Raw genomic sequence first — 22,105 nt, 5'->3', positions numbered from 1 at the left:
AGAATCTAGAAGTCTGGTTTATATTTTTCTCAAGCTTTGGTTTAAGTGTTTGAAATCTGAAACTCAAGTGTGGATTTTGGGTGTGATTGTGTGTTTGAGCTTGTTGGTGGTGTTTATAGGTTGTTAGATGGTTTATTCGAGGTTTTGGGTTGATTTTGAGGTTTGGGTATGCATTGGAGTTGAATTGGGAGTGTTTTGGCTCGGGGAAAACGCAAAGGAAAACCCAGATTTCTGGGTTCGCGAAGGGGCGCCGCGACGCGAGGCTGCATCAGGGCTGGGGGTGCTCTCTGACTTGCAGGGCGCTGCGGCCCTCTAGGGTAGCGCCACGGCGCTAGGCTATTTTTCAGGACAGGGAATTTTGCATTTTTGGGCATTTGTTCCGGGGGCTCGGGGGATGTTTCTGATACATTGTTTTAGGAATTTGGAGATTCTGAGAGTATGAAATTAGTCCCGAGAGGTGGTTTTGGATTGGTTAGCATTAAAGAGTACTTCTTATGTGTTGTGACTAGGTTTTCAGGGAGGCTCGGGATAGAGGACTGTGCTCGTGACTTTCGTGCATTGTGAAGCTCGGGATACAGGTAAGAAAACTGTAACACCCATAGAGCAGGGCATGGGCCCATAGTGTTGTTGCAGGGCACGGCCCTAGAATGTATTGTTGTTAGGGTATAGCCTTGATTGAATTATTATATGTTTGAGAATGCTATATGTGGTTGTAGTGGAATGAATGGCAGAGGGCCGAGAATGGCAAAGGGCTGAGAACGGCGAAGGCCGGGAACGGCAGTGGGGCCGGGAATAACACTTAGCACATGGAGTGCTTATAGTTAGGGTGAGATCCTAATGGATACATGGGATATCCTTACGGTGAGGACCGAGATCCCAGGCTTTGGTAACGCTTCTGGGACGGCATGGCCGTATATGTGTTTAATCTAATGGACTATCTATTTATCTATGAGTTATCTGTTATAATGGCTGTATAAATTGCATATGTTATGTGCTGTGTGAGTTTTCTTGCTGGGCTTCGGCTCACGGGTGCTCTGTGTTGCAGGTAAAGGCAAGGAAAAAGTCAACCAGCCATGAGTACGGAGAGCGTGGGGCGGCGCGTACATGTTTGGCCTGCCCAACTGCTTTGGTCGGGGGCATTTTGAGAAATGGCTGTATTAAACTACGATTTTGATAATCAGTCGTCTGTAAACCTATTTTGAGTTGTGAATGTTTTATAAACTGTACTTTGGGATCCCAAATATTAAACTCTTGGAACTTTTAACGAAATAGAGTACTTTCAAAGATTTCAGGCTTGACTTTTTGTTTAATCACACTTTTGTTCTAAAAACCTCGTTTAGTGAGTTAGATGCACACTTTAAACACACTTAGTAACGCCTCTAAGGTAGTAGGGAGTTACATCGGGGAAAGGAACACTTAATTAGGTCACAAGGCCAACTATACGATATTTATTTGGGTGTACCCTCCAGAATACTATTACTTTTCACAAACCATAATTATAGTCCTTACGAATCACACTTGACCCAACTTCCTATATCGGGTTTACATACCAACATTTTTTATTGATTACCTTTACCAATCAAAGTTCGATTGTAACTCGAACTCATCCTTAACTTGTACCCAATCCCAATACTATATCATCAATTCGGCTCACGAAGATCCCAGGCTAAATTAGTATTAACCTACAAGGTAACTGGCCAATAACTAAAGTTAACTCTAGACGTCAACTTCAGAGTTATCAAAATAATTCAAGGCTAACAGGCGTCTCTAAAACCTGTCTGTAACATTAATAGTGAAAACCTGAGTCTCAACAATAGTATTTCTATTATAATTTCAAGCAAAAGAAATCATTAAATTTTCAAGGGCATTAATACTATCTGGGTGTAAGTGAATTCTCACTAGCTCATTGAGACTCATAGGTTTTACTGGTAACAACTTACCTCCTGGCCAAATGTCACGGTAACTAGCTAGACCGATAAATCACATCTCACAATGGAGCATAAGCACCCCTAACATCTCTCAGACTCCTAGGTTTACCTCAGTTATCTCCTGGCCAATTCTCATGGAATCTAACCGAACCAATAATGTCAAAGGCAGAGATCGTCTACACAATGATTGAATAGGCGGATACTGTCCTATATAACAACAGGTGGATACCATCCATGTACTCATTAGATGAGCAGAAACCGTCTACGCAATAATTTTAATAGTGGATACCATCCACGTACTCATGAGATGGGCATAAATTTTATGCGCAATAATTTATAAGTGGATACCGTCTACGTGCACATGAGTTAGGCAAAATACGTATGCACAATAATTTTTTAAGTGGATACAGTCCACACTTAAATTTCATATGGAGCGTAAGTGCCATATTTAAGGCACATAAAATCAAATAATTCATATGCAGTCACCAGATAAAGAATTTCAAACATATGAGCAAGTAGTTCACACAAAGTGAGATCAACTTACCACAGGTCCTTAGATAATTAAAATTGCTTAGCAAGAGTTATCACCCAATCATTTCTCATAGTCTTTAATCCTATTCAAGAAGTGAAATTGAGTTAATCTCTAACTCACCAAAATATACACTTTGAAACCTAGTGCATACCAAAGGGGTTATAAATATCAATTATCATCTAATAGTGACCCTAACCTCAAAATCATAACAATTTAATAAACATAACCACAGAACCCCTATTATTATTAATACTAACCCAAGTCATATAAATATTCATATTGATAATAATAATAATAATAATAATAATAATAATAATAATAATAATAATAATAATAATAATAAAATACTCATGTATAATATCAAAGTGATATAAGTATGGATGACTTAAAACGAGGTCCTTGGTTATGGATAAATTCTCTATGTCCATAACACATTAACTTAGTTTCAAGTGGTTATAAAAAAATAACTTAAGTCTCAAGCATCTAAATATTGAATTGATTTGTTTGGAAACCACTAGCTTATTCTTTCAAAAATCCATTATAAGTCAAAATAAATTATTCTTTTAAGGATTTTTTTCAACTGCAATCTCCATTCATTACACTTTGTAATACTTAGGTCCTATAAGTTGATGTTGTTTCAATGAGGTCCCCAACCTTTTCGAATCGTATCATTTATGTTCTTAAATGTTATTTTTATTTATATTTTCTATTACAACACATAAAAATATTATGGTGAATCAATCTTAAAAAATTTGGACACTTAATTTATGACAATAAGAAACATGATATTGAAAATATATATATTTTCAGGGCATTTTTAAAAATATTAAATATTTTTATAAATTAAATTAATGTTTCATTAAAAAAATATTCTTACGTAAGTTGTTATTTTATAATTAATATTAATTACTATATTATCTTGATTATCTTGATATTATTAATTTTTATTATGTCTATGCTTGCTTATTTTATACATTTTTTTAAATAATGAAACTTATAAGTGAATAGTATATATAACGTTATTTATGTGCATATGTATGCTTAGTTGTAAGTTGCATTATAAAAAAAATTTAAAAATAAAAATAAATATGTACATGATAAATAACAAATATTTCATGATAGTTCAATTATTAATATTAAAAATATGTAGGTATAAATAATTTTCAATGAAAAATTAATTTAATTTATAAAACTATTAAATATTTTTAAAAATGCAATGAATTTTTTTTTTTCATGTTTGATATTGTCATAAGTTAAGAGATCAAAATTTTAAGATTGATTCACTATTTTTTTTTTTGTATTTTAAAAATAAATAAATAAAAATAACATTTAAGGACCAAAATATTACAAAGTGCAAATAATATGGTCTGTACCTAAAAAAAACCCTTCTTTTCATTAGAAACTCTTGCCTTAATTATAACAGCCAGAATAATCAAATTGTGATAATAATATTGTTCATTAGTTTTCACTTTAAAAATTATTATCTTTAAAATAGTCCAACTCTAGCATGTAAAGCTGGTATTAAATACTTTTAAAGCTATTTGTTCCACCAAAATCATAAAATAACTATTTTCCTTTTGTAATAATTCCAATATTATTATGAAAATTATAGTAATAATATCATAATAAAATATTGTTTAAGCATAATGAATTATTAATAACAATAATTATACTTACAATAGTAAATTTCATTTCACAATTCCTTTGTAAAAAATACATCTAGATGCTAATTTACTTTCAATTATGTAATTATCCTTCATAATTTTCCTTTTAGACGCAATACGATTTTCTACTAAAGTGCTCGAGTCCTTAAATCATTAGTGTTTGAGAATTAATCGCTTATTAATTCATAACTTTTAATTGTTAGAAATAGAAATTCCTTTTAGCAAAATAACTATCATGTAATAAAAATTCCAACACTGATTACAAAATCATAAATTGCCCCTTCCTTCAAATCCATAAATATAGTTTTCCTTTGATAAAAACTTTACACTATTATCAAAGTCGCAGTAATAATGACTTATAATACCCTATCGCTCATAATCATTTTTAAATGAAATATTACTCTAGCATCAAACGACATAAAAATACAACTCAAAGTTCCAGATTCGTAGCTTATTCTATAATCTTTAGAAACCGCTACTCTAATTAATTCTAAAATAGCACATAATTTAATGAAAAAAATAACTAAATACGAGCTTAGGGATAATTGGTATAAATTTCAAATATAATTTTATTCATTTGAATACTTAAAATATAAATAAGCCCACATAATAATAATTGATTGATATGCTTTTTCCAAAAACAAACCCAAAACCAATTTTTGAAAATAAAATAGCATTACACAAAATAATTGAAAACGATAAAGTACTTAAAATTTTAGGCTACAATAAATGAGATCCACAACTATTTTAAATATAAAACCACAAACCAATCAACAACCTGAAAAGTTAAAATATTATTTTCAAAATAATTCATTTCAAATCTATTTAACAATTGAAGTATATTGTTTTTGAATTTTTAACCAATCAACCCTTAATTTTCTAGAAAACTACGGGGATAACAACTGCAATTTGCACATTCGCCAAATTTTAAAAACTCAAACAGTCCAGAAAGACCACATAACAACAGAAGACATCAACATAGTCCATAACGAATAATTAGAACATAAAATCGCACAATAAGGGTTTGATTGGTTCGCGATTAGAAAACTGTATTTTTGAAAAGTAAGATTCTAAAATGAAAATCTGAATTTAGTGACTAAAATCATGTTTCTGAAAATGTAATTGATTCAATATCAGTAAACTGTTTCTGAGTTTTAAAAAAATTAATCTGTGATTGGTATTAAATTTGAAAATATAACAGAAACTAAATACATGATTGGAACAGCTGAATCTGAATATTATTTTAATTTTATATATTTTATATACATAGGTTGTATAATATTAAATTTTGATTTATCAATAGATTTAATTAAGTAAAATTTAATTATATTGATAAATTAAAATTTAATAATAGTTATTTATTAAATTCATAACAATATTGCATTGTCATCTATAAAAATACGAGAACAGCTTATTTTTGAATTGGGCATCCTAAATGTCATAAAATGTTCCATAAACACCTTATTACTAGTGGGAACATACTCAAGTCATAAAAATTGGCAAAAAAAATAAAAATAAAATTCAAGCAATGATACAGAGGATAGGAGTAGAGAGAACAAACAAATACTGATTTTGATTTTAGGTTTTTGGAAAAAAAATCACAAAACAGAGAAAACGCGAAATTGTTGTTTTCTAAATTATAACACAAAATTAGAATTCTGATTAGGATATAGTTTTCAAAAACAATATACCAATCAGATATTTTGGTAGGTCCCACAAATTTTGAGTTTTCAAAATCATAAAATCATTTCCAAATCAACTACCAATCACCCCCGGGTTTGATTGGTTCGTGATTAGGGAACTGTATTTTTAAAAGTATAATTCTGAAATGAAAATCTGAATTTAGTAACTAAAAATATGTTTCTAAAGATGTGATTGGTTAAGTGTTTGTAAACTGTTTTTGAGTTTTAAAAAACTAAATCTATGATTGGTATTAAATTTAAAAATATAACAGAAACTGAATATGTGATTGGTTGAAATGAATATGGATATTGTTTTAATTTTATATATATATATAGGTTATATGATATTAAATTTTGGTTTATCAATAGTTTAATTAAGTAAAATATAATAATAGTACATTCACTACAAGAAAAAATGTTTTTAATAACACCGAAAATGTGTTATCAAAACATACCATAACACTTTTTGATGTGTTAAGAGCGACTATGTTATCGTAGGTCAGGGTACTTTACATAACACTTTATCATTGTTATACAGATGTGTTATTATACTGTCAACGATAACACAATTTCTGTGTTATTTTAATAAATAGATAAGTGTTTAATTATGTTATTTATAGTCGATTATATAACACATTGCAATACTTATAAATTTGTGTTATACTATACTTTAGTATAACACATGTGTTATATTAGCTTAGAGAAACATAATCTTTTCTTACTCACACAAAACTAGGAAAACAAATATGAAAGTTGAAGCCAAATAAGGTAACATAAATAGATTTTTATTAATTACTCAAATGTAATTACAATATTTAGTCTACTAGTCTAGGCTTCAAAAATCATATTACAACATAATTTATGCCCAATTCAAATTCCTTTATCACTAAATACAAAACAAGAAATGTATACAAATATTAGTGAAATATATTATTCCATTCTAAAGGCCTCAACTACAAATGTTGTCAAGAATTGCTCCAAAGAAATCATCTCAATATACATGCACATTGTAAAAAAAAGTCCTTTTATTATTAAGAACACAAGACTTAAGGTAGTTTCCACCTGTAAGCATATAAAGTAAATCAACTTGAGAGAAATTATCTAGTTTTCTCCAAACTCACAGGATTAAGACCAAGTAGCTTTTGATTGGCTAGAGCTACAACCTACAGAGAAGAAGGACAAATATAAATGAATGAAAAAAATGCTAACTAAATCAGGAACAGTATAGGGATTACAGGTACTAAAATCTTACAGAAAACGCTTCATTTATTTCATAGTAATCAATCTGAGAAGCATCTAAACCAGCATTTGAAATAGCTTTTGGTATCACAAGGGCTGGAGCAGTTGTAAAGAATTCAGGTGCCTGCAAAGATAATCTTCTTTGAGCTATGTTTCAGCAACTAAAAAATAGAACTAGGAAGCCAATTCATTGGAGTACCTGAGGTGCATCATCATAGCCCTTAATCTTTGCAATTACTTGCAATCCAAGTTGAAGTGCCTTCTCTCCACTCACTAGGAGTTACCTCTTAATATTCTAAGCTCGGCTTTATTCTTTGCATCAATATCTTGATGGCTTTGCAGTTTCTTTGAAAGTGTTATGCTTCAAAAACAGGTCAGTAAATGCCACCCTCAAGTTCTTAACCTCTCTATCTAATTCACTTAGTGTCCTTTGCCTGCAAGATCCTAGAAAATGGAGTAGGATCCACCAAAAACTGAGATAAGTCTATAGATCAGTGCTTGAAGTATCATACAAAAATAAAACTGTAAAACCCACATAGCTCTTACCATTTTCTGAAAGTTTTTTCAAGACTACAGTATGTATTCCATCTTTTAGATACCACAAATTGTCAACAGCAGCAACTAAATTACTTAAGATGTTCTTAGTCTGTTCAGAGGCTCTCTGTTGATCACCTTCCATCTGTTTAGGAAGGTCACATAAAGATGAACTTTCTATTGCACCAGTTTCCATAAGATGACTAAGAAAAGCCTCATGAAAAGTAGATTCTGATTCATCTGAAATACAGTATAAAACTTCCTTATCAACAAACACTTCAAACACTACTTCCCTGATGTCACTTCCAGTTTGCAAGCATGGGTTATAGAGCCCTTATAGGTGCAAAACAATTAAACTTGTAACTAAACTATACTAAATTTCTATGACTAGAATGATAGTAAATGTAGAAGTAAATATTACATCCTTATGTTAATAAAATAGATCTAATGATCCACAGCACAAAAACCAATTGTTATCTTAAAAAATAAAAACCAATTGTTATCCACAACTTAAAATACAACAAAAAAAATTTAATCTCATAAGAAAAAGCATTCATTGCCCAAAATAGAGGCAGAGATTAGCTAACTTGTGTATATTTCAAAGAATCTATTCAAACCAATCACGTCAGAAGGCATCGGTCGAGTTGGATTTAGGAATAAGGATTGATTTCTCTGTATTTTAAATACCATGCCATTTCTAACTTCCTACAGCTTTAAACAAACAGCACAGCTAAAAGACTTTCAGTTGACAAACTAAAAAATAACTAGGAAGCAGCCAATATGGAATAAACACCACAAGGCAAATCCAGAAAACTGCATGATCTCAAATAAAGATGCATAAACACGATAGGCGATCCTAACAGACGAACCAGAAAAGAAGTTCACCATCTCAAAGCCATCTTAATAGGTGTTGTGAGACAAGACGTAAACACATCTGCAGGAAATTCAGCACTTTGTGGAAGAGTATCATGTGTTTCACAAGCTCCAAGTAGAATGCAATCCCTTGTGGATCCAGAGGAGCTAGAAGCAACCCAATCATGAAGCTGTCAAACCATCAAATCAAGTCATTATATTTACAAATAAATTTATATATAAATATCTGAATTACAGATAATGATTTCATGTCACGTAGCACCTTAATTATCAATACATATATCAATTCATTATATGTTTTGAGTTAAAGCTTTAACTCAATAAAAGCATTCACAATGTTCCCCCAGCCGCAGAGCAATCAAAAACATATATGGAGGGTGTCTTCAACCAAGAATCAAGGTCACTGATTGGCAAAGGGATATACTGTGTATAACTCTGCAGTACCAACAACATTGGTGAGAAACCAAGCAAGACTCTAGTGATTGACCTTAAATTAAAGAGTCATAAAAGAGTTTCAAAGAAATAGAAGACCTTATTGAAAACCCAAATTTCACCACTAATGTTTCAAATGCTAATTAAATAGAAATTTACAAAGCTTTACAACCTTAATTAACAATCAGAATACCTTCAAGACAGACTGCTTATTAACTTTCTGAATGTGAATATTGGCAAGGAGAAGAATTAGATGTTCCCTCTGGTTGGCAACATTGCCTTCCTGGTTAGAAAACACATTATGAAAATTCAGAGAAGCATCAAAATATGAACAATGCAGAGGAAAGAGCACATAGTCCAACCATGGAAAACAGAAATCAGAAGTACTTGGCAAAAATGGCCTGAATGGACAAGTAAAGTCATATCTCAACCTTTTTCTAGAGATTGTCTAGTCAGAAGCTATCTCCTTTAACATCTATTTTTTTAAGAAAAAAAACCTCAGAGCCATATACAGTTTTCCAAACCATGAAATAGTCTTAGGAAGGGTACAATAATCAAATTTAGAGCACCATAACACTAGCTGCGGAAATTATTGTTAACTCGACATTTTTTGCCTTTGAAAAAGAGAGTAATGAAAAAATATTATTGTTGATGCTCAAAATCTCATCAAGGGAAAATATGAGGCCAAGGCAGGGCTCTTGGGCCGCCATCGTCTCGGGAAGCCATCATACCGTCATGCCACGAGTCGGGATCCATGCCTCATGGGATCGGTGCCACGTGGCCCACATTTGCAAGGCATAGATGCCAAGACGCCATGGCCTCGCACGGCCCCGCTCGGATGCCTAGACGCGAGGCGACATGGCCTCGCTCGGACCCTCTCAGCCAACCTAGTGCATCTCGCCCGTGTTGCCTCGACCGCCTCTCTCGGACGCCAGGCGCAACGCTACTGGCCTCGCTCGGCCACCTCGGCGCGAGGCGCCATGGCGTCACTTGGCCTCGCCTGGCCACGCCCCATGCGCACGGCCGCACCACCCGGTGGCCACACTAAGGGGCCACGCAAAGGGCCTTGCGAAGGGGCTCGGCCGCACCACCCAATGACCACACTAAGGGGCCACGCGAAGGGCCTCGCGAAGGGGCTCAGCCGCACCACCCGGTGGCCACTCTAAGGGGCCACGCGAAGGGGCTCGGCCGCACCACCCAATGGCCACGCTAAGGGGCCACGTGAAGGGCCTCGCGAAGGGGCTCGACCGCACCACCCGATGGCCACGCTAAGGGGCCACGCGAAGGGGCTCGGCCGCACCACCCGATGGCCACGCTAAGGGGCCACGCGAAGGGGCTCGGCCACACCACCCGATGGCCACGCTAAGGAGCCTCACAAAGGGGCCTCGCGAGGAGCTTAGGAAAGGCCATGCGAGGGAAGCCTCACAAAGGGGCATCGTGGGCAGCTTGGGAGAGGCCACACAAACGAGGCCTCATGAAGGGGCTCGTGAGGGAGGCATCTCGCCTCACACCCATAGACACCTGGTGAGGCCACGTGCCTATCACCCATGCTCGTGGGTGGCTTCAGGGTGCTTCAGGCATCTCATGTCAAGGACCCGAGACCCCCACCTCACGCCACGACCATTATACTCACCAAGGGTCCCATTCCTTACACTTTGAGACCCCAATGCTTAGGGGCTCCGGTACGAGTCAAATGGAACATACTTGTACGGTATAGTACTGGGTACGGACACATGTACCAGTGGGGATGCTAGAATAAGAGTTATGGCCCATACGTCTACGGCCAGGAGCCAGAGTCGACACCACTACCACCTGCGCCACTATGCCTGCCACCACTCATCAGACATGGGTACGGACAAGTAGTGGAGACATCCTCCTAACACCCGCTCCTGTACTGGATGTACGACCACAACCTCTGAAGCCAGTCCCCTGACATAGTACTTATGTACCACTTAGTCTCCTGGACCACCATGTACCCAGGGCCATTAGAGCCTACTATAAAATGAACTCTAACACCACCTGAAAGGGGGTTGGAAGATTTACTGTAGCAAAGGCTTGAGAGTGAAGGAAAGATTAATTTCTCCATTGTTATTCTGTCATTGTTCTTGAGTTATCACTTACATTTCTATAGCTCTTTTATTGACGATCCTTACTTGATACTTTTTTCCAACTCAACTTAGTTGACGAGTTCTCACCGTCAACAATTATTTTGTCAGTTAGGGACAAGTGAAGACAGCCATCTAATAGCAACAATGAAATAACAAAATAACCATATTTTGCTCTCATAACTACAATATGAGTTTTGCTCAATACACCAGAGCATACATTTAGTTCAAATATTGTTCGATATTAGATGTTTCATGACAGCCATTTATGTGATAATCAGGAAAACCCCACTCTCAACTTTGTCACAGTTGTCTCAAACAAAATGAAGAAAAATTTATATAAGTTTCATGCAAGTCAATACCTGAAATCAAGAATTTCAATATCTAGGAGTAATTATATGCAATTATGTTAGGAAAAGAGATGCTTACCGCCCATGTAAAAAGAAGGCTGACTTTTGCCCTTTCCTTTCCTGTGTTCACCAACTGAAAACAGACAAAGTCTACTAAGTAACTTTCTAACAACAATATCAAATTCGTAAATTTATGACTAAAATATCATATTCTAGATCATGCTGAAATATTCACATACTTATTTAAGTTACACTTGTATAGAATTTAAAAATTAATAACAAAATCAATTCACACAGGAGAAAATATAAGGAATGATATTCAGCATATAATCACACCGAACAACATACATGAGCAGGGGAATTAATTTCAATAATAAAGAAGGGCAGGAAGAAGCATCATCTTTTTAAAAACTGTAATCAACGGACTCATTTAACAATATACCCAAGTAGTAACCTGATACTCGTTTCTCTACTTATGCTTGACATAAACAACTCAGCAGAAATTTTAAGCAACTTACTGATTGTTCAACATGGATCCAATTGTTCAACATGGATCCAATTCATCTGCCATTGATCCCATTTTCTGCATGAAGAAGTAAGCAATCCAATTCATGAATCAAGCTTTTGAAACTCATGAAACAACTTCAGTTACTAGTTCAAATCACATCAAACAAATTAGTTTCAAACACTACTATAAATAAGTAAGCAATCCAATTCACCAACATGCATTACAGTAGTCATTATAGCTTAATCCACTTACAAAAAATCTGAAGAAACACAGAAAGAGAAAGACAGAACGAGAAAGAACAAAGAATTTATTAATAAAAAGAAAGATAACATCTACCAATAATAAAAGCATCACAAGGCGAACACGAAATAAGGCTAGATAAAAAAAAATAACATTTATACACTGCTTTGCAAAAGACAAGAAAAACATATAGGCAAGCATAAGACCCTATAATAATTAATGCCATCATAATAAAACAAATCAACACACTATACGAATAACCTTGAAAAAAAGGAAGTTTCAAAACACTATCCTATGTTATTAAATATTCCAAAAAAGTTTTGTATATATAAATAAATATCTTGTGTCTTCTAACTTTTAACCTAATTATATAATATTAATTAACTCTATGGTGCTATTTCAATAGAATTAATACACATGAGTCCAATGGAATGAGGCAAATATGGGAGCAGAGTCAATAACATACACTTTTATATTATGAAAGATATACATAGTTAATTATGTGTGCTTACTTACTGGAAGCCAACAATTGATATAAAGTGCAATGTCCAAATAAAAAATAATACTTAAAAAGCAAATAGTATAATTACCATAAGAAGACAACACAGGTAGACCAATTTCTCAAGCTTTTAAGAACCTGCATATAGAGTTTTATCATAAGCTAAATAAGAGAGGAGCTTTTGTGCAATGAATGAAGAGATATACAGCTAGCTATATGACACCCAACAGAGATAAAGCAAGCAATTAGTAGCAAATCACAGCTCACACGAGACAAAGACTCGAAAACTTAAACTAATAGATCATAAATCTGTATATGGTAAACTATCACAAAAGCTTTCAGTTTTTATCTTCAATCTGTACTGTGAAACACTATCTCAAAAAATCATTTCAGAAGAAAAATAAAAACAATTTAGCTAGCACTGTTGCCAAAAGTAAACTGAAAATAATGGTGAACCTCATTTGCACAATACAAAAATATCAACATTCAGGGCATTAAAGTATAGCAGAGGACAAAATGAATGGAGAACTTACCCTTCCAATAGAGTAGACTATGAGACATAGTTGACCAAGAACTTTAGAGATGACTAGAGACACTCAAGATGACCAGAAGAGAAGCAAGTAGGGGCATATCTTCAATGGTGAAATAGAGATTTTCTTTTCCTAAAATGTTGATATAGGGAAAATGTAAAAAAGAAAAAACCCTTACAGTTACCAAAATTACAAAATAAAGAAGAAAAAAACAAGAAAATGCATACCAAAACAGTGATAACAATTCCAAAATAATGCATACCAAAACAGTGATAATGATACCAAAACAAGAAAAAAATAAGAACAACCAATCTTTAAAATATTGACCTCTGATGTGTAGAACTATATTAAACTTGGCAAATCTTAAGTTATTAATTTTATTCTCAAGACCTGAAAGCGAATATAAATTTGTAGTGCGTGTAAATATATACAGTACAAATTATTCAGATTTCCTCTCTTCATTCTCTTCTACCACTCTAATTCTTCTTTCACTAATTCCACTACAATTTACCAATTCAACATTTGTCATCATCTTTAAATTACACTATTTATCTCCTTCACTTTACATTTTTTTAAAGAGAGTATTTATTTGGCCCTCAAACTTTAAAATGAGACACTTGAAAGTTAAAAGGGCCAAAGTTAGAATGGTAGTGCATAAAAAAACAGGGGCAATGGAGACCCGAGTTTATTTACAACAACAAAAAAGCCACAGCCAACAACAGATCATAAAAACTTCTGTAATGCTTTTTTTTTAATGCAAAATGAATGTCCAAAAAGCAACATGCCACCTTCATAGATCAAAATAGGAAAGGGAAACTTTTCTAGAGCAATTATCATCATATTCATCATCTATCGCATATAACGGTTACATGAAAAGACTCTAAAGCCAAAGCGGTAATCATAGCTGGTTTGTAGTTATGGTGTTCAGCCAAAGATTGGTGTGTTTTGTGTAAGAAGAATTCTGAAAATGCAGATGGCTTGTTCTTCCACTGCCCGATCTCAATCCAAGTTTGGGTCAAGAATTTGGAAGAATTTAAAATGGTCAGGTGTGTTCAATCAAACTGTCTAGGTACTTTTTGTTTCAGGTGAGCGGCTCAAAGGTGAAGAAGACTCTTTGGCAGATTGTAGTAACAGCTATCTGTTGGGTTATTTGACTAGAGAAGAATAAGAAAATCTTTAAGGAAATGGAAAACAGGGTGGAGAAATTTGGGATAAATTTATAATGAGTGGTGCTCTTTGGGTCCACTCAAATAAGGACTTCAAAGACTTTTGATTCACAGATTGGTTGAGAGAGGGAATTTTTTGTTGTAATGTTCTGTTTTGTATATCGTTGTTGTGGTAGTTAAGCTACCTTTTTATTTTTTCTTAGTTTTTGTTTTTCTTGAGTTTCATGTGGTTGTTTTCTCCACTCACTTGTATTATATATTCTTTTATTAATACAAGTTGTTTTGTTTAAAAAAAAATAACTATTTCAGCTAAATTTTACCTGATTGTGAGAGCAGCTTTCATAAATGAAGATAAATCAAATTCCATAGCATACACTAAAGACAATATTATTTATATCTTTTCTGCTAAACTCATATTAAAAATAAAAATCATCTTTTTAAAATCTTAACATGCATTGCCATCTGATATTAAAGTAGACTCATAAACTATATACCATTGGAAAAAACTCATAAAAGGTGCAGCTGAAAAAATAAAAGTGAAAACTTACCAGGAAAACCAGCATAGATTCCTGCCATTCTGCACTCTGTTGCTCTTTGTGAACCAGGTGGCAAAACAGTACCAACAACTATATCCCCAACTTCACTTGGGTCCAGATTTGTTTTCTCTATCATGGCCTAAATTGTATATTAATCACATATAAGAAAGAAAAAAAATCAATAATCCTGTGTATATAATCCAAATTAGAACAAAAGCATATACAGTAATGGTATTACAAGCCAAAATCAATGGACTGTTTACCTTTAAAACAACTGCAAGTAAATCATCAGCTGGAGTATCCTTATACCCTCCTCGCTTAGCTTTGGAAATTGGAGTTTGGTAAGCCCTGTTTGAGAAAATTTTCAAAGGAAAAAAAACTACATAAAAATAATAACAAACGCTTAAAACAAATCAAACGTTCATTTTGTTGAAGAAAGAAATTTACGCCACAATCACTATATCGTCTCCAAGAAATTTTACCTGATTGAACCTGCTACCACATCAAGGGTTGTCTTCATCTAAAGGAAAATTAAAATTAAACTTCATGAAAATTTAATGACTGACAACATTTAGCTACATTAGTCTCACTGTTTAGTAAGATTTCTTATGTCTTAAAATAAGGTATCAAAAAACCAATTAATAAGATTCTTACTGTTGATTTTCTCCTCTAACCCCAAGTTCAAAGAGTAAATTTAAGTAGAAGATGAAAGGAAACTACAAACAAAGAATAAATATTTTTCTGAAACAGAATGGACCACAGTTCAATATAAAAGGCATCATATTGCAACTTCAGTTAATAAATCAGATGTTAAAAAAACATCAACGAATGAAGAAAATATTGAATTCAACAAAAACATTGTCTAATCTTAAAGCATAAATGATGATTGTTATAATGATTTAGAGGGATTGAAAACCAAATAATTAAAAAGAAACTAAGATATACCCAATTACATTTTATCAAAATGGAAAGTAATCAAGATATAATACAGAATTTGTAAATAATTTTGACTGAACTCACCTTACCTGACCAAGAGAAGAGATAACAATTTCAATCTAGTCCACCACCATGAGCAGAATAGAGAAGGTCCCAATTTCTTGTGGTCAGAGCAAATCAAAACTCGAACCTGTACAATAGCCAATTTTTACAACACAACTTTAGAGATTAAAAAAGATACTACATCTGCCATTTTTTTACTCTAGAAATTTAGCGACTCCAAAACCAAAAAAAAACATTTACAATAGGCCTTTGTAAATTCTCAAACCAAATAAAGGAGACAAACTCAATATCGTAAAAGATTTATGCCTTTAATGAAAAAAATCATATCTATAGAATCATATAGGTATACTACATCCGAAATTAAATAGAGATTCATATTTTACCAAAATTTCAAGAAGAAAGAAGAGGGGGCTCGGATCCCTCTGTGAGACCATCAATGAGAAGTAATAGACCCTAAATTCCTACAAAATGAAGTAAACTTCCATTTATTGAGTCTTATAAAAGTCCTTCTTGAAGACTTTTCCAAGATCTAATTTACCCTTTTCTTCAATAATCCTAACTGAGACACCAATCAAGATTCCAAAACCCAATTTCAAGTAGCTAAAGAAATAGTACAGACCTCAAATTTTCAAAAATGGCAACATCGCCCTCCTTAATGACCCCGGGACTTAAACTCAACCCTCCATCTTCACCATTTATACGAGCTCTACCCGCAACTGGACAACTGGAGACCGCTCCCATCTCTGTCTCTGTCCCCACCTCCACAATCTGGTTAGGAGAGAATCAGCCCTGAACACCGCCGCTACCACCATTCCTAGCGAAAAATAGAAGATCGTGCCTCCTCGGGATGGTAGAGATGCTTACAAGGAAGTTGCTTGGCCTTAATGCCAAGCTCGAACTGGTCCTTGCAAACGGCGCAGAGCATAAAAGGGTCATCGTTCAGAAGGGACTGGTCGATTCTAATGGTGGGTATTGCGTCAATGGAAGATTTCGAAGCAGGGAGAGGCGTAGATGGGTCAGAGGAGGACTGACTGGAAACGGAGAGAATGAGAGATAGAGAAAGACGAGAGAGAGAGAGAGAGAGAGAGAGAGGAGATTTGAGGGATGGAGGAGTTTTGAAGCCGAACCACTGGGATTGACTTTGGGGACACTGTAGTCGAAGAAGAAAATGGGGGAGTTATATTCGGGCTAGGAAAAAATGAATTTGTTGAAGAAAAAAAAACACAACTTTTATTATAGGCGGGCTCCCAAATAAATTACCGCCATTTTTTCCTTTTACCACATATATATATAAAAGTATATCATAACACTTTTTCATCAGTATTATATTTTTATGTTATAAAAATAGGTATTTGGTGTAGTGATTGATTGAATTAATAACAACATTAATGTTGTTATTGTAGAGTCCAAGAACTTTACTTAGCTAATTGTTAGTAGTATTATAGTATGTTTAGTATTATCTTTGTAACTGTGGATTTTTGGTTCAGACCGGGAATTATTTGGACACTCATAGTAGTACTTATAGATTTTCTAAGTTTAATCTATAGTTTAAGAATATTAAGTATAACCTAAGGTTTGATTAATGTGACTAATATTAAGGATTATATTTATTATATTATAAGGTTTAGACATCAACCAATAGGATTTTAAGCACATGTTATGAATGGTAATTAAGGATTAAGTATTTTTTAGGATTAAATTAAATAAGGGTAAAGTTTGAATGATATAGGGTCAGTCAGCAGCTTTGAATACGTTAAAGGCTTAGTCAAGGCTGTTTACTCCATTCAAACTTAGCTAAAAATGTGTAATTTCGTGTTTAAATATTCAGCGTGTGCCGATATATCGCAGCTATAGGGGGCGATATATCGCAGCACGTAGATACGGAAAACACGAGACGATGCACGGTCGCCTCGGGCATACTAGCCCAGGCGATATATCGCCTACAAGGGGCGATATATCGCCTCCTCCAGCATATGTTCAAACGTTTTTGAATTCTTTTCCTTTCAGCCATTCAAACTCCTTCAACAGTCTAGCATCTTTTGAACGAGTCTTCAGCCTCTGCTGAACGATTATTCAAATGATTTTCACCTAAAAAGCCATTATTTTTATTCAAGTAAAATCAAGATATTTTCATTCCCAAACTCTATAAATAGGACCTAGTACCCAGCCATTTCTTCACCTTTTACTCTAAGTTCAGAAGCTGCTAGTGCTAAGTAAGTGTGAGAGTGTAAACACCTGGTTTGGAAAAAAAATCATAAGCTTAAACATCATAAGCTTATCAAACACTTTGGGAAGTGAGATTCGTTAGTATTTCGGTTGTGGTTAGATTGATCTTGCAAGTCTTTGAGGTAAACCCGAAACTCTAGTTCATTTATGTTATGTTTCCCTTCTCTTAGTCTCCTACTCAGTTTCCTAACCTCATTCTTATTTTGGTTAGGGAATCCAAGTTCTTAAGCACATAAGTTGTGGTAAGCATATTTTCTTTTAATGGTTTAGTCTTCCTATTCATTTTTCATCTCTTCTTCTTCTTAAGACTCACTCTCTCTCATATGGTTTTAGGAGTGTTCCAAAAGTCCTAACTCAGTCCATTATATCCCGGTAACTTTGGTAAGGAAAATAGGCTAGAATCTATATGTTTATGTTTATGTTATCTTATGTGTTATGTTATGATATGTTATGAATATGTTATGTATGTGTATGTTTGTAGGCTTGGGCTTATGCCCTATTTGACTAACAAGACCCCAAAAAGATTGTGGGCATAAGCCTATTTAGCTGGTAGGACCCCACTAATCTCATGGGCATAAGCTTGTTTAGTCTATGGGACCCCAAGTAATAATGGTCATTATAATAAGTGTATTATGTGTTATGATATGTCTTTACGTTATTATGAAATTATGTTTATGTTTATGACTATGTGTTAGATTTTTCCTTGCTGGGCATTAGGCTCATTCCTTTCTGTTTATGTGCAGGAAATAAGCTTTAGAGGTGGAAAGATTCGTGACGCTTGGAGGATGTGTATCAATGGTGAATGGAGTCAAGGGGCCGAGCGTTATTCGATTCGAGGATGTAGTCTCCTTTTAATTTTTATGGTTTTTATATGTATTTTCCGCATTTTCTTATGTAATTCTTTTCATTTAAATCATGTTTTGTTTTTAAAGACAATGGGATCCCAAATCCTTCTTAAGTACTCTATTTATTTGTAAGTAACTCTTATTTTACAAGTTACTCAATAAATTATGGTATTTTCGTAAAAATGTAAGTTTTATGTATAGTTTCGTTAATGGTCCAAATAGTCTAGAGTAGTGGGTCATTACAGTTATGAACACAAGAAGCAATTACACACATCTGCAACATAAAGAAACTAATAACTAGACACAATAACTCCTTAGTGAGGACACTGGAACAATTGCATGCACTTTCCAATACTTGAAAACCTATTTATACTTCGTTTAAGCTTAAAGACATACATTATAAACATAGGCAAAGATAGACTAAAAAAACTTATTCACAGTCTGACATGCCCACCTACAACATGAAAAGTATAAAACCTTAATCTAAAACATAAAAAGTATAAATCTTAGATATGTCATAATCTGACAATGTGCCATTACATTTCTTTCTCCCTCTCTCTGGCTTCACAACAAGTTAACGAAACTTGCTGCTCTACTTTCATATTTAAACCTTCCATAAAATTCTTGTATATCAAGATAAAGGGGTTGGCATCCACTGGTCTCCATGATCACAGAGTCAAGACACTCTAGGCAGAGCTTTCGACCATCATTAAGCGTGACATAGCGAGTGTCTCATGGCTGCACAAAAGGAGACATACACCATTGTATCAAATATTTGCAAAAAAAAAGGTTAGAATTTCTTAGAGAGCATAAGAATTACTAACCTCCATTCTCTCACAGCTGCAGCACCGAGGAGTATCATCATGTTCATGGGAAAGGCCGTACTTCTGAATCCACAATGGATGTGCCCTATATTCAATAAGACCAGCATGGTTTGTTGGAATCTGTCGAAATATGTATATTGCAAAAAATAACAAATCTGACAATGAGTATATACATTGGAAAAATTAACATCAAATTGAATATAAGAGTATAAAAGATTGTACAATAACATCACATTGAGATCAAAACTCATGTGCTTACAAAATTGGTAAGCATATATGTTCATGCATGTATATATTTATTGTACGAGTGTATGTCTATTAACATATATGCCCTGATTCAAGGTTAAAAAAAGCAGATAAATGATCATTGATCATGAACATGAACATGATGGCTTAAGGTTATAGTAAAATACTTATGAAGTGCTTGCAGACATCACATTTCGGATGGTAGTTCTCCTTATAACAGGTTTTATGGTAATGATAGTTCCCAGATGTAGAAAACTGCAAAAGGGAAAATAACCACTAGTTAAATAAATAGAAATCTTATGCCAATATACCATTGGTCAGATAACTCATATTATCTGTTCAGCAAGGGATAGTTGACTAGCTTTTCTCATGAGATTCCTTATTATTTTTCCTTTGTTAAATATATATACACACACAAATGTCATGATATCATATTAAACACCAAATAAAAAAACTCATTCAGTGAGATGAAAAATACTATTAGTCTAGAATCAAAGAAGAAAACAAATCCATTTCTACTTCCATTTTTAAAGCACAAAGCAAAGCTCTAAATTCAGCCTCCAACAATGATGCACACATACTTGTATATATAAATATATAACATTCAGTTTTTAAAGAAAAAAAAACTCTTAGAGCATATTCAAAGATATTCAAACTCAAAGCTCAAAGTGACCTTGTGGCTGATGGAAAAATGGGCAAGGGGCAGTGAGGAACCCATCAAAAACAATAAACACTATATATATTTATATGCAAATGAAAGAACAAATAAAAAATCCATCGAAGAAAATTAACCCCACAAATTCAGCCTCTAATAGTCCAAGAAACCAAAGAAATCCGACCACTTAACAATCACACAAACATATAAATGTATATATATAACATTCAGACTGAAACCAGAGTTTAGTAATACCATATGGATAATGGCAAGAACAAGAGAGGAGAGGAGAAGGAGAACCTGAGTTGTCAAGGGGCCAGTTGGGAGGGGCGATGAGTCGACTAGATCGCTCATTTAGAGCAGTTGCTTTGTCAAGCTTAGAGCAATCACACCGACGGGGAGTACATGGACGAGGAGAAGGAGACGATCTTCTGAGAGGTGAGATGGGAAGAAGATACTCTTGTGAAATGAGGCAGAGATGATAGGAGCTGAGAGAACAAGTGGTTTTATGATTTTGATTTTAGGATTTGGGAAAAAAAATCACAAAACTAAGAAAACGTGAAATTGTCGTAATCTAAATTACAACACAAAATTAGAATTTTGATTAGGATATAGTTTTCAAAAACAATATACCAATCATATATTTTGGTGGTCCCACAAATTTTGAGTTTTTAAAATCATAAAATCAAATTAGAATCCATTACCAATCAGGCCAGGGATTTAGTATTTTTTTTAACTCCCTTTTCTAATATGATATTTAATATATTATTTCATTTATTTATCAATTATTTTATTAGTTACTCTCTTTTGTTAATTTACCACTTAATTACTAGAGTAAAAAAATTTATGTTAAACAAATATTTATCTAAATATGCCACAAAAAAATATTTATCTAAATAATTTTTAAATCCCAAAAAAAACAATTAGATGGCATTTTAAACCAATTTATCACCATGAGTTGATATAATTATATTTTTATTGAAATTAAAAATATTTTGATATTAATTTCATAAATAATATAATAATTGAGCCATCAATTTTTTTTTATTTTAAATCTCACAATTTAAAATGTAAAATCTTCAATTCTTAAAAAATTCCATTTATAAATTGAAAGAGTTCTTATTATTTATTCCTCAATAAATAATGATGGTTAATTTTATAAATATGTTAAAGAATAATAAATTTAAATTTTGATATAAAAATTATTATAAATACAAAAGTTAATAATATGAAAATTTTAAAAACAAAAAAAAATTAGTTTTTAAAGTTTTTAATAAATACATCATTTTTATAAATATATATTTACATAATTTAGTTTATTTTTAAAATTACACTATTCATTAATTTTTTTACAATATTTTTCCAATTAATAAAACAACTCTTTTGTAACTAATATAAGTTTTATAAATATGTTAAAGAATAATAAATTTAAGTTTTGATATAAAAATTATTATAAATACAAAAGTTAATAATATGAAAAATTTAGAAACAA

The 22,105-nt window shown here is 33.3% G+C and overlaps 2 protein-coding genes across 2 annotated transcripts; both read right to left on the bottom strand.

Annotated features, from left to right (window-relative positions):
• Nucleotides 1-7,263: 7,263 nt before the first annotated feature.
• On the bottom strand, nt 7,264-8,331 carry LOC133823231 (E3 ubiquitin-protein ligase BRE1-like 1). The gene is made up of 2 exons (XM_062255888.1): nt 7,592-8,331; nt 7,264-7,489 (listed from the first exon to the last, which is right to left on the bottom strand). Exons 1-2 carry the CDS (start codon nt 7,773-7,775, stop codon nt 7,365-7,367), a joined length of 309 nt encoding a protein of 102 aa, XP_062111872.1. The 5' UTR covers nt 7,776-8,331; the 3' UTR covers nt 7,264-7,364.
• A 129-nt stretch (nt 8,332-8,460) lies between these two features.
• On the bottom strand, nt 8,461-15,168 carry LOC133825150 (regulatory-associated protein of TOR 1-like). Its single transcript, XM_062258133.1, has 8 exons — nt 15,082-15,168; nt 14,831-14,957; nt 12,678-12,724; nt 11,858-11,922; nt 11,419-11,472; nt 9,078-9,167; nt 8,787-8,887; nt 8,461-8,599 (listed from the first exon to the last, which is right to left on the bottom strand). The coding sequence occupies exons 4-8, from the start codon at nt 11,888-11,890 to the stop codon at nt 8,461-8,463; spliced, it is 417 nt and encodes a 138-aa protein (XP_062114117.1). The 5' UTR covers nt 11,891-11,922; nt 12,678-12,724; nt 14,831-14,957; nt 15,082-15,168.
• Nucleotides 15,169-22,105: the final 6,937 nt, after the last annotated feature.

Source organism: Humulus lupulus, chromosome 3 (genome assembly GCF_963169125.1).
Source record: "Humulus lupulus chromosome 3, drHumLupu1.1, whole genome shotgun sequence".
Taxonomy (NCBI): Eukaryota; Viridiplantae; Streptophyta; class Magnoliopsida; order Rosales; family Cannabaceae; genus Humulus; species Humulus lupulus.
Note: the sequence above shows the minus strand (reverse complement) of the source record. Positions and strands in the feature narration are given on the sequence as shown.

Bases quoted from the DNA above. Each gene is read 5' to 3' on its own strand.
- LOC133823231 (XM_062255888.1), bottom strand. From the start codon at position 7,775: ATGGAAACTGGTGCAATAGAAAGTTCATCTTTATGTGACCTTCCTAAA. The intron at 7,490-7,591 runs GTAAGAGCTATG...TCCATTTTCTAG, and splicing joins GAAAAAACTTTCAGAAAATG to GATCTTGCAGGCAAAGGACA.
- LOC133825150 (XM_062258133.1), bottom strand. From the start codon at position 11,890: ATGTTGAACAATTGGATCCATGTTGAACAATCA. The intron at 8,888-9,077 runs GTATTCTGATTG...TTGGTACTGCAG, and splicing joins ATAAGCAGTCTGTCTTGAAG to AGTTATACACAGTATATCCC. The intron at 8,600-8,786 runs GTGAATGCTTTT...GGTTGCTTCTAG, and splicing joins TCTGCGGCTGGGGGAACATT to CTCCTCTGGATCCACAAGGG.